Raw genomic sequence first — 13,386 nt, forward strand, 5'->3', positions numbered from 1 at the left:
AAAAAAAAAAAAAAAGAAAAGGAAAGAAAAGAAAAAAAGGAAAAGAGGTGCACGTGTCCGGTGCAAATATGTACCAGAGGAAACTCTACTTTCTCTCTCTGTCTCTCTCTTTTCCCTCTGTCTCTGTCTCTGTCTCTTTTGTTAGAGAGTTTCTTCTCCCCCCTCCCGCCCCTCTCGTTCGCGAGTCGCAACGAACGCGCTCGTTCAACAGTGTACATACGATGTACGGCGACATACTCTTATGCCTAGCTGCATAAGCATTTGATACACTTGCTACACTCTTGGTACAACACCGGTCAACGTCCTTTCGAAGGTTTGGATCATGCGATCCGAAAGGTAAGAGCGAGTGTGCGGCACGTCGCATACCGATCGATCGTAGTAAACGGCTGGTCACAGGAACGGATCGACGATCGGTTGACCATAGTTAACCACCACAACGACGCTATTTATTATTATTAACGCTCGAACGGGTCATCGTCGGGTTGGCAGGGGATAATAACAATTTATATCAATTATTTGATGAGTAATAATTTATTAGGGTAACGTATATTAGATAACAATAATTAGAGCATTAGCATTAATTTATATTTATTCAGTTTATATTAGGTTCCTAATTTATATTTAAATCATTAAAATGTTGAGCATTCTCGTTTCATGTTTTGTCTCACTCTTTCTGATGGAGATTAGTAATAAAATTGAAGTATTTTAGATGGTTATTTATTGAATAAAAAATTGTTAAGTTGTTCAAGAAGGGGCTTTTTGAAGTTGGTATATCCATTTGTTCATGTCTTGAGAAAATGTACGATTTACATTATGCTGCATTATCTATCTGAGAAGAAAAGAAATCAAAGATTTGTAATTAATAAAAATAAAGACTAACAATAGTAACAAAGTTCGAATAGTAACAAAGATAATTCTATAAAAATCGTTCTGCGTCACTGTGAAACATGATCGGACAAATGTACAAAATTACAAAACCCTTCGTCAATAATGATTTAATAATTTCTTATCGAATAAATTGTCTAAAATTCGACAGCTCTTAGATTAATGAGAATACTTTCTTCAATTAATTTCAAATTTATTAACAAACAACGTTAATTCATGATTATTTTCAATTAATTTGCACCATAGAATTCTACTTTTTTAGTAATTCTGTCATTAATCTTATAATTTTATGAAACTTCAAGAAATTGAAGTGTTATAACTGGGTGTTATAATACGAAACCCTAAATTGCTATATCTCCTTGTGTCTAATGATACCTGCTAGTTAAATGAAGGGTTAGACTCGGAGATTATACCGCACGTGCGTGTCCACGTTCCGCGAAAAAGAAGTCCTATTACAATCGATAATCATAACTGCTAGGTCTCTACGCAGATTTATATCTTTGGGAATGTGATTGAAAAAAGTAAAACTTCGATAGAAAACTATTACGTAGAAGATCATTGGACGTTAAATACTTTATAAATATTATGTACAATATTTTGCACTTTAAAATACACTGTAAATACATAAAAATTCGTAATCTGTTAATTGTTGCACGTTGTTTGATGGTAAATATGCTCGTCGCGTAATTAGAGAGTCAGGTTGATTCACATGCGTGAACAGAGGATTTGTCTCTCGCCGATAAATTGGAAATTCGCTTCGATAGTTATTGTAATTATGACCAAAAAAAAAGAAAAAAAATTTTTTTTTTTTTTTGTAACAACGACGCGTGATACGCCCCTGACTCGGAGAACACGAACGTTTCCTCGAGAGATACCAACGAGGTTTCCTGTTTAAGAGGCTTGCGTTGATATTTCGATCTCGTTTCGAGCCAATCCCTACCAATCACCCTGGCGATCACATTTACAATTCTTCGTAGTCTTACTGGTTGTCGACTGTGCGTACAACGACCTAAGACTTCTCACAGTTTCGTACACCGATTTCGAACATCGGCCCCTGTATCTAGAGTATTTCGATCGGAGGCAAGATACGGGAGGCGATGCAAAACAGCGCAAGAATTTTTCTTCTACGACTTTGCTCAATTACGTCGTTGAATTTTTTTCCGTCGTCGAGCAATTCTTTCTTTTTCCGCGTGTTGTGAACGGTGGAGAAAGAAAAATAGATATTTTATAATGCATTAAAGTCGCCTGAGACTGTACTAAATTCTCTTATTGAGACTTTTGTGTCGTTAAATAGGTTTTAAGAATACGAGAAAGAAAAGTAAATTTTATAATACATCAAAGAGTATGTAAGTAATATAATTTATTAAATTGTTTTACTAAATTTTTGACGTAATGCAAATAAACTTTCCAATAATTTGAACAATCTGTAATTTTCAACGAGACATTTTTCAAAGAATTCAATGGTTTTTTCCTCTCGTATTTGCGAGCATTTTAGTTATCCGTTTTGAGTTTCAAAATTTCAATGATTACAACGAATTTACGAATTTTTTATTCTTTATACTTCTTCACATTTGAACGATCTCTTCTCTTCACATTAACATTATAAAGTTCTTCTTTATTCTCACACAAGTGTTACTCATTTTAATATTTCAACAATTTCGTTGATTTTTGTTTTCTTTTTCACCTCGATGATTTTTTTCTCCTTTATATCCTAAATTTCTTTTCCCTTTATTTCTCTCATACCAGTTTTTACGATTTAATCGTCGAAGAGTCTAGTATTAATTGTGTTAAGTTCGAAGCGTCGGAGAGACTACGAAGAGTTAACAAAGGGGTGAATAAACTCCGAGACGGGAGACTATGTAGATCGTTCGAAGGCTAATGAGCTTCGAGTAGATCATTTTGATAGGCTGCGGGGCAAGAATCGAGAAATCAAGTTCCGCGGCCGACTTGGACGAGAAGCCGTTTGTCACTTTTACTGTTGTTGAGGTCAGTCGAGCATTGACCGCTTGTCGATTTAATTGCCGTGTACTTGTACAAGATAGCAAGAAATTTATTTCCTTTTTGCCTGTCCTCTTGCTTATCTCGTTTACCTTAACTTTTCTTTTCCATCCTTTTCTCGTTCTGTCACGCGACGATGACCGACAAAATTGCCAAAGGAACGACGAAACTTGACAGCCAGTGAAAAAATACAGACGCGACGTATATAATCAATGCTCGGTTCTCGTCGATCGTTTATTTCGATAGCGGTACGGTGATGTTTGATTTCACTCCTTCTTTCTTTCTCTTTCACCGTTTCGAGTTTCCACGATTGAAAATCTTCCTTAATTATTTCAATATTTAAGAAATTAATATTCCAACTGTTCCATTTTGTCTATCTATTATACTTTCGTACAAGTATAAAATTATTGTACAATTATTTTTTACTTGTCCGATGACTGATCAAGTGCGTCGAGACTTTAATGCACGTTAATAATTAATTCATAGTGCAACAGGATATAAAAGCATTATAAATATTAATGTAAGAGGAGAGGTAATTTTTTTTCGTTGCAATTTCAACTTTTTTTTTCATAAGAAAGAAAGAAATTGCAATTGCAAGTGAGAAATTATTATATAACGAGAGTGATTCAACGAGAACTTCACCATTTTTATTCATTGTAAGAAAGAAATACCTACTTTGTCTCCCCTATATATTTATATATATTTGTTAATATTAACAAACCTCGGTTAGTAATGTAGTAGTGTCAATTACATAAAGAATCACATCAGCAATTAATTTCAACGTCGCGTCAACGTTTCGATTATTGAGAACATGCTTGGCTTCTTTCTATCTATTAACATCAAGAAGTCCAGTACAAAGAATTGCAATTATTCTTCGCAGTCATCGTCATGGGGGATCATGAGATCTCAGGTTATTCTTAAAAGAATGTATCAAATGTCCAACTGCTCTGAACGTGGCAGTTGTCGTGCCATTAAACAACACGTCGGATACTTCGACTTACGTGCCGTAAATTTAATATTTCCCCACCGGGGCAATTTTCGATCGAATCGAAGCCGATCATTATAAAGTTGCCGCGGCTCGAGAAGGAAGGACCAAACGGATCGGTAGATGTTGGAACACGGTTTGTGTACGGCACTTATGCCACTTTAACCGCGGTCGTTCACCTCGAGGTTCTCCTTCGAGCACCGACACTCGAAGGTGTTAGCGTCATTCGCCTCGTACCGTTTTGTCGTCGCGTTATCATTTTAATTGTAAGACGCGGATCGACGCGTAGAATATACGTATATATATCTCTACTGAATCTCTCCACTGGGTTACTTGGACATTCCGATTTCTGCTGAGATAGCAACGAACGATGGACGAGAGGAACAACATTAAAAAAAAAAAAAAAAAAAAAAAAAATAAAGAAAGACCGCGTAGGAAGAACAGAGACGATTCGATTTCGTTACCCAGTTTCTTGGCCGCGTTACGAAATCCGTCCGGCCGTATTTTGACGAATTTTGCAAGGAACGCGTTTCGACGCGCGGCGTAATTTTGCAATTACGTGTCGGTGGTTATTCGGTGGCGAGGACTCGGACGAGAGCGGAGGGCGTTGAAAGACGATGATGCGCGAAAGAATGCGTGTAATGCGGGCAAACGCGAGCTCCGAGAAATCCGTAACGCAATCACCGATCGAAGATCCGCGCGTGTGCAGCCGAGTTGCGACTTTTGTCGTTGCGTTTCTGCGAAATTCTGTCGCCGACCGTGGAGTTTCGTCGTTGAAAATCTATGAAATAGATCTGGTCGCGCGCTCTTAAATATACATTGATTATAATATACAATGAGACGAGTCGCTCGGATTCTTTTATGAGGAAAATAGAGGAAGAACTCTGACGTAAAAATCGATACGGATTTGTAATTTTCGTAATTGAGTTCCATCCAGTTGAGTTTTGAAATCGCATTCCAAATCAATTGGTAAATTTTCGTTCCTTTGCAGTGAAACATCCCCCTGCGACGGTAGTTTTCTATCTAAATAAAAATGTTTAACTAGATTTTACGCATTAGAAAATGTCTAAAACTCATCTGTTTGTTATGAACAACTATAACTAACAAAAATATGAATTTTGTTCACATATTTGGACAAAAAGCGACCACTATGCAATATCGTTTTGTCAGTTGCAATGTCGTGTATGATATATAAAAATATTCAATCAAACAACAGTTTTTCATAATTTGTCAACGAGTGTATTTGAAGCGTCTCATTTTTGTTCTTTCGTTGTTAAATGTTCATCAGAAGTGATTGTTGATAAGATGTGTATTTATCACGTATCGGTTTATGAATTTCGGGAGAAAATTACAGAAGAAACATTTGTAAAACGCGTGACAATGTGGTCCCAAAGATTCCGATTTGTAGATTTTCGTTTACGTTCCGTGCGAACAAAGACAATAGATGAGGATAACACTATTTTAATAAAAAGATAAAACTAGGTAATTGTTCTACAAAATTGATGGAGTCTAAGTCCCTTTTAAGTGCAAAATTATATTCTTTTCGATGAAACAGAATGTTTAAAAGTGTCTTTAATTACCACAAATTACTCGCGTTGAAATTTAATTTTTCATAAAAGAATACAGTGAAATTTATTTAGAATAAAATGGCACGATCGCTCGTCTGCAGCGGGTCATCAAGACTCTGTTAGACTCTTTTATCCATAAAACAGCATTCTAAAGATGTGCGAACGTTAAGGATAAAAAAGTAACTCAGAAGGTTGCAAATTATCGGAAGTAAATGAAACGGTTTGAAAATTATGGAAATATAAAAGATTATACAACCTTCAAGCATGTTTAACCGGTACAACTATAAAATAACGAGGCCAGAATACACATTAATTTCGTCCATAATTAGATAATACTGATATTGACAAAATAGCGTTAACAGCCCGATAACAAATGGCGAATAATTTATTTTTCCTCGAAGAAGATCGATACCGTAGGAATCCAAACTTTGGCCATGCGCATCTCTGAAAGCATTGCAGGCGTTCAAATGTTTACTTCAACTTGAGTGAAAACATGCATACTCTGATGCAAGGTTTTCACATGAATGTTTCAAACAAGAGAAAAATCCCTGGTCCACGATCTCGAGTGTAACCATCGTATCGTATCGAGCCATCGACGTGTCCACCGGTTTTCTTCGCGCTTCTTGCGCAACGCAAGGGGATCTATTACGTTGGAAAGTAGAATCGTTCGGCGTGTGCAAGAGGAAAAAAAGAGAAAAAAAAAAAAAAAAAACAAAAAGGGAAAAAAGAAAAGAAGTTAACGCGACGATCCCACGCGAACGATCGGTTACGATCGTTGCTTCGAATCGCGTGGTCGGCGTTTCTTTCGACGCCGACGTTTTTCTTTTCGAAAGAGGAGGAAACGAGGAAAGAGGCGGGGGGGGGGGTGAGGTGGGAGGGGGGAGTGAGAGATAGGAAAGGAATCGAGGTTGATACGGAATGCGCGCCAATTCGGCTGTTAAATTGGGCACGTGGTGAATTGTCGCAGCCCCCGCGGACTTGGAAAGCCCCCGGTGTCCATTTATTGCTTGTCTACGTATAGCGGCCGGTGCTATTTCGTTTTTTTTTCTTTTTCGCCGATTATGTTCATTCATTGGAAACCGCGGGTGTGTTTCGCGTGAACTGACGGCCCGTTCAAATCGAGTTTACTTCAGTTTCGATTCAGAACGAACACAATTTCTGGTTCGATTATTCGTTTAATCGAGCCTGGACTGTTCGTATCGTTAGAAATAAATGAAAGATCACTGGTAGAAGGGAGAATCGATGGACAACGGTTATGTGAATTATTTGTGTCCTACAAATTTTCAGCCAAGTTTTCTGAAGTGGCTCATTTTCATTCTAACCAAACCATGCTTCTCTCTTTTACGTTTTAACGTAATTTTATTCGTTTGACATTTCAAGCGAAAATTTTAGAGTAATTTAGATTTGACGAATCAGAGATTTCGAGAGGTGCCCTTCTTCCGCGATATTTAAAATGATTACAATCTTCGAAAATTTTGATTATTGTATTCATTAATCATTATTTCTCATAATTTATCATAATCTTCGATCGTTCAATCAGTAGACTGCGGATTTTTCATAGACTACAATTATGAAAAATTTCGAGATCCAAACGTGCACGCGACGCAAGAAAGAGCATTAATTCTGATTACAAAAAATGTTTTATCTCTGCAATTACGTCCAATTCTTTAATCACGTTTTCACAAACGTCCAAGCACGCGTAAAAATCAGACCACATTTTCTCCGCGATCGGCATTCAAATTTTCGCACGCAATAGAGTTGCGTTTTGCCCGGTCCACGTTCACGATACCACGGAATAACAACCGCGACGAAATGAATTTCGAGCGACGAACGAAAACGGTGACAGAGAGAAGACGAGACGAGCAAGAGGCGGGAAAGATGTTGGCTGTTGCGTGCTCCATGTGTTCCACATTTCGTGTTCCCGTGGTTCGTACAGGCGCGCGGCGGCGCGTGTTCCACGTTTCGTGCCCCGATCCGACATGCTAGAACGAGCTTCGAAAATTTCGGCTGCGAAAGAGGTCTCAGGTTATCGACCCATTGGCAGTGGTCAGTGATGGTAACGGGCGAGCAAGCCGAGCAAGCCGAGCAATCGAGCAATCGAGCAATCGAGCAATCGAGCAACCGAGCACACGACCAGCCGGACAACCAGTTCATCCATCCGATGCACGGTTCGGTCCTTCACCCGGCATTATCCCCAGTGTTACGTACTCGCACGTATATTACACGTGCCCGCAATATGTACGACGTCCTTTTTTGCGAATCGCAATTAGCCAAGACGCGAGCCGTAGGTAGGCGATCTGCAGCCGATCTGTTTCGAAATTGAAGAGGATTGATCGTCCCTCAGTTTTTGGGGGAGGAGGGAAGTTTCGTTTTAACGTAACTGCAATGATTGATTTTCGCTACGGTGGTGGCGGAACTTTTTGTGGGAATTTCTATGAGAAGATTTGAAAGCGAAAGAACAACTTGTTTTGTTACGAAAAGAAATTAAATTTTTGAATTCTAGTAGAGATTTCTAACGACGCGAAAATTTTGAATAATAATATCGCTCTTAAACTCTCGTGATTGATTGTTGATTAATGAATCTTTATCTTCTCGTGATAATTCAATAATTCTTAAAGTGAAACGATGCTAATATTTTGCGTTTTTAGTGTTTATATTTTTTTTATATTATCCTTATACCGAATTCTTTCGAATAGCGAGACAGCACCAGTGTAAATCGGCACATGTTCGTTTTATTTTGTTCTATTTAGTGCTTTCTATAATATGTATGTAAAATTTTATCTTTGCAATTATTTGTCTTAGGTTCTCTTTAATTGTATTCTCAAAAACATAAATTTGTATAAAAAGCAGTCCAGTCGTTAGTGACTGAATAGTTTCTAGATGGAAAATATTTCAGGATCAAACATTGAAACAAAATGATTATTAAAATAACTGGATATAATACTATAAGACGAGAAACGTGCTTTTATTATATTACTAAATATATATTTTCTAGTGACTAGTAAAATAGGATAAAGTAAGACAATATAATACTAGATAAAATCGACAAAGGAATTCTAAATAACGTAAATAACTAAATGATACTGTGATACGAGAAATGTGCCGGTTTATCATAAATTTATTCGCTATAGGCAAAACATAAAGATTTTACATGGCAGTCAACGTGTTATATTGGTAACCTGAGATTAGCAAGGTAAGATTAAATTAAATCATCGACAAATGATTTTTAAATAGCGCACAAGTAAATGTATATGATATTTTAGAATAAAAAAATCTACTTTCATTGTGACATAATGTTTTATAAAAATGATGAGGACAAAATGCATAAATTTTGCGTGGCACACGTAACATGTTAATATAATGAATAATTGAGCGTTCAAACATTACACACACACACACACACACACACATATATATAGGTATAATATATTAAATAAGAATATATTAAATGTTATGAATAATATGAAGAACAATATCATGATTAAGTATTTAATTATGAAATTACCTATCACACGTTACGTTTTTGTGAAGGTTGAAGAATTGATGCGAATAATTAATTAATATGAATAATATTTAGGTATTTATTTACTCAGATATCATCAGTTTTGAAATCTTAACATTCTTCAAATGTCTGAAATGCTCGAAATGTATATTTCCAGATCTGTTTCAAATTTTACCAATATAAGCATAATAGTCGAGTTTCAGTTGAGAATAGTATCGTATGTATGACATTAGTATTCAGAATTAGTTGTTCGGAAAGACGAAATTAAAATTTTTATTAGCGTGCACTATTTTTCAGTTAAATTCTATGACCTTTCTTTTTCATTAAAAATTCCATTCCCTAAATTGAGCATGAAATTAAAATTTCTAGACTCCAGTAATAAAAGAATAAAAAAGATAAAAATTCGTTGATTCTGGCAATGATTAGTAAAAAACGAAATATGAAAAATATGAAAAAAATTTTCATCGGCGTACATCATAATGTACATTGCTATCATGTTATTTATCATGTATGCATTTTAAACTAAAGTGATGAGAATTTGAGGATCCTACCAATGTTAACGAGAAACAAAATATGAAAGATCTTCTATTACCTGTACCACACTATAAATTTCTATAAAATCTATATTATTCTATACTATACACTATAAAATTCGATGTTAAATATTTTCTTAAAGCACCATGAATCCTTCTCAGGTTATTTGCCAAAAAAAAAAAAAAACTGAGTATTGAAGTATTGAAGTATTGAAAAAGATATAAAAATTTGAGTGCAAGAACCGAGAATAGAACTGGGGTTAAAATAATAATGATAAGATAAGGGGAAGTGAAAACGTGAAACGCGTACTCGTGCACAATGTTGCAGACGTAAACGAATCGAGGGGCGGGAGGGGAGGTGGAGGAATGGAAAGGGGGCGAGGAAGCAGCCGTAGCAGTGACATTCGAGAATTAATACGGCCGCGTGGCGAGACTTCGCTATGGTTTCTAACGGATCAGCCGAAGGTCCCACGGGGGGCTTCTACAGACAGATTCGGGAGACGGCACGAAGAAGGAATAACGGGCGGTCAAAAACCGCGTTCTCGTGCCCAACTCGAGACTCGGGGCCCCGTTATTAGCCGTTAGAAAGGAAACCCGTTCGGGAGAATAGATTGTGCGGGCGTGGATATCGCTAAAAATCATCCGACACGACTCGTTCCCTGTCTCGTTCTCCCTTTTCAATTCTCTATCCTGGATATTTATAACGCGCGTTATTATTTTGCCCGTGCATCCACAAGACGGCCGCTTTCAGCCGCGTTCGTCCTTAATTAGCCCATATTAGGATTTAACTGAAGGATAGCTTGCTGATGTTTACGCAGTCTATCAACCGTTATCTATACGTATTTCGGGAGATTTTACAAAAGTTGTAGAAATTTACAAAACGCACGAACGTGTAATTTACAAACGCGCACACACACGAGAATATATATACATACCTATAAAATAAGATAGAGCATTTATTGATGTTTGGTAGATTATTTTTGTTTCATTTCTCCGGTTATAATTCCTTTAGGCTTTATAGCTATTATATTGTTATTAATTATTATATTATAATTATAATATAATCTATTAAATCTATTAAAATGATAATTGTACAATCTATATTTTATGTTTTAATTTGTGATCATTTTAAATTGGCAATTATATGCATATATTATGCTATAAAATATTTATTATAATATATGGTAGATAAAACGAGTCTTATTTAGATTCCATAGTTCATAGAAGTTCAAAAATTTGCAATCTGTAATAGTCTCTAAATTGACCAAAGAAAATTTATAAATAGAGCGTTAGTGCAATGGTTTAAACAATTAAGCAATCAGTTGATTAATATTGTAGTACAGTCTGCTTTCGCGCCAAGTGTCGGCTAATCGTGGCGTAGAAAACTTACATTTCTCAAACTCACATGTTCTATCCACACGTTAGATCTACACGTGTATTCTTAATCGTATTCTTAATCCTATATACCTTACATCAGCTACAAATTTACATTTGTAGCTAGTAGACAGAGACAAATTGTAACTTTCTATCTGTTGGTGGAGCTTCTTTTCTCTACATTTCATTTTAGAAATTTTCTACATTTACACGGTACGATTTTAAAGATGTACATAGGCGTTCCCTCTATTTTAACACACTAGAACAACCTATTTGTATATTTCTACACGATCTTTGAACTGTAGCTCTTTGTTGTGTATTTGATTTTATATCGCAGTCCTTTATTTATATTACATATTTACAATGAATTTTTCATTACATTATAAACTTTCTCCTACTCCCTGCACTCCGATTTCTCTTTTTTCAGCGTTTCAGCGCAATCCTATACTTTCAGCCGTCTCGTGAATTTCATTGACTGAGAGAAGATTCGTTCACCTTTCCAGATGTCTGTCGCTGCATTTTTCCGGCCAGCTCGATTTCCGTTTCGTGCGTTTGAACGAACGCCGGCCGAGGAGAAATCGTCGTGGCGCGCGACGAATCGAGGAGTCGGATTGGAACGTCGGCGCGACAGTCGAAGGAAGAGTTGGAGCCTGCCAGTGGATCTACAGACGACATAGGGATCGTGTTTCTCCATTGTCATTCGAATCTTACAAATGCCTGTGACAGCTGTGCGCCAATGGATCTCGAGCCTGTCTAACGCCTGCTGACTTTTTGCTCGCAAGCGAATGAACGACCGTGCGATCGCGAATGGATCGCGCGGTTCGTGCACGCGTTGTTGGTAGGTTCGCCTCGCGAGGTTGGGTAGGAGGTTGGAATCGCGAGGTGGCGAGAAGGAGGGAGTGGTAACACCTGGAATGTACGTAAGGTAAACGGCATCCGGGCAATGCCCTCGCATGTAAACAATCAGAAATTGCAGGCTTGATTACGCGAGCAGGCTGTTTCTCGCGCGTATGCACACATTCGAGGAATCGAATCACGTTTCCGTGCACGCGTGCCCACCTGCCCGTAACAGTTATAACGTGCGGTAGTAGCACGAGGACTCCGGCACACGGTGGCGTACTAGCCTCTCCCCCTTTTCACTTTGTGTCTCGTTCCACGATCCGCAGAAATGCCCGCGGTTTTCTTTTTTCTTTTTTTTTCTTTTAATTCAGCCCGGATAGCCGAGCTGCCCGAGATTGTAACCCAGAGAGATAACCGGCGACGGAGATTTCGAGCGCGAGTCGGTTCGTTCGGGATCGGTTGGGAGGTGAATTCGTTTAGGATGAACGATCGTTGTCGAGGTGTGAAGAGGCGTCGATTGAGAGAAAGGGGACAGGAAAGTCGGAGCAACGCTGACGAACAGACCGGTAGCTGATGCTTCGTTTCCATAACGGTGGCAGATAAGATTATACTCTTGTCGAGTATACTTTTTCTCTCTCTCTCTCTCTCTTTTTCTCTGTTCAACAAATTCGAATTGTCGAAATGTAGAAGTAGAATTTATCGCAAGAAAAAGAAAAAAAAAAAAAAAAGACAGAGTTGAGAGATAGATTTGAGAGAATTTGTGAAACACGAGAGAAACGAGGCGAATTTCTTGAACGAGGTGTAAACATCATGCACGCGATGCATGCTAAAGTTTTCGAAGGTCGAGAGTGCGTTTATCGCGAGACACGCGCAAACGATTTCGCGTATCAATATTCCGGCTAAGTCGATTGTAACCGCGCATTCTGATTTCAGCGAATCAAGTATATCTGTTGTTGGCCTGCTGTGTCCGAGCTGAATCATTTTCCTTTCGTTATCGTCTCGCTATGGGGAGTTCGATGTACGCGTTCGATAATTAATCGAACTCTTTTGGCTCCTGTCCGTCGCTCCGCGCGTGACATGTTTTTCCACTAATTGTTATCAATCGAAATTCGTGCTCGCTTCGTTTGTTATCTCCGGCCTTTCGAAACGGAAATTTCAGGGCAAATTCTACGTTGATTATTACACTTCGATATTCGCGAGGAAAGCCCCGGGTTAATTGTATTTAAGTATAAGATTGGTTACGCAAAGAAAATTCCAGACACGAGTAGATATATACTTGAATATTTGTGTTTAAATCTTTTGCAAATTCTAAACACTCGTATTTAAATTCAACGTTAATATTATTAACTTGTATTGTCATTTGAATTCTTAATAATTAATATTATGATATTATGACATACATGAAATAATTATATTTAAATTTAATATTTAAATTAATACCACGTTTCGATACTTAAATAATATCGACTTATCCTTGTCGTTTTATTAGTATTGACTGTTCGAATTTTACAAAGTTTGAATCGAATAGTCGAACTGCTCCGAACAGGTGAAAACCGATTCGCACGATTCATGCCCGGTTCTCGGAGTCGCGGAGTCGCAGAAAGCAAAGAAAAGTCGCGAAACCAGTTGTTAATCGTGTGTCACTATATTATGTGTCACTTGGTATGTGGAGAAGACGAATTTTCGAAGGTAGAAAAAAAT

The 13,386-nt window shown here is 37.5% G+C and overlaps 1 protein-coding gene across 1 annotated transcript in view; it reads left to right on the forward strand.

Annotated features, from left to right (window-relative positions):
• Positions 1–13,007, forward strand: part of LOC122533053 — a 37,058-nt gene extending 24,051 nt beyond the window's left edge. The window contains exon 5 of the mRNA XM_043662404.1: positions 11,273–13,007. Within this exon, the coding sequence (XP_043518339.1) occupies positions 11,273–11,324 (52 nt within the window). The 3' untranslated portion in view covers positions 11,325–13,007. The remainder of the gene's footprint in view (positions 1–11,272) is intronic.
• The last annotated feature ends 379 nt before the right edge of the window (positions 13,008–13,386 follow it).

This window comes from Frieseomelitta varia, unplaced genomic scaffold, assembly GCF_011392965.1.
Source record: "Frieseomelitta varia isolate USP_RPSP 00005682 unplaced genomic scaffold, Fvar_1.2 scaffold_491, whole genome shotgun sequence".
In the NCBI taxonomy this organism is placed as follows: Eukaryota; Metazoa; Arthropoda; class Insecta; order Hymenoptera; family Apidae; genus Frieseomelitta; species Frieseomelitta varia.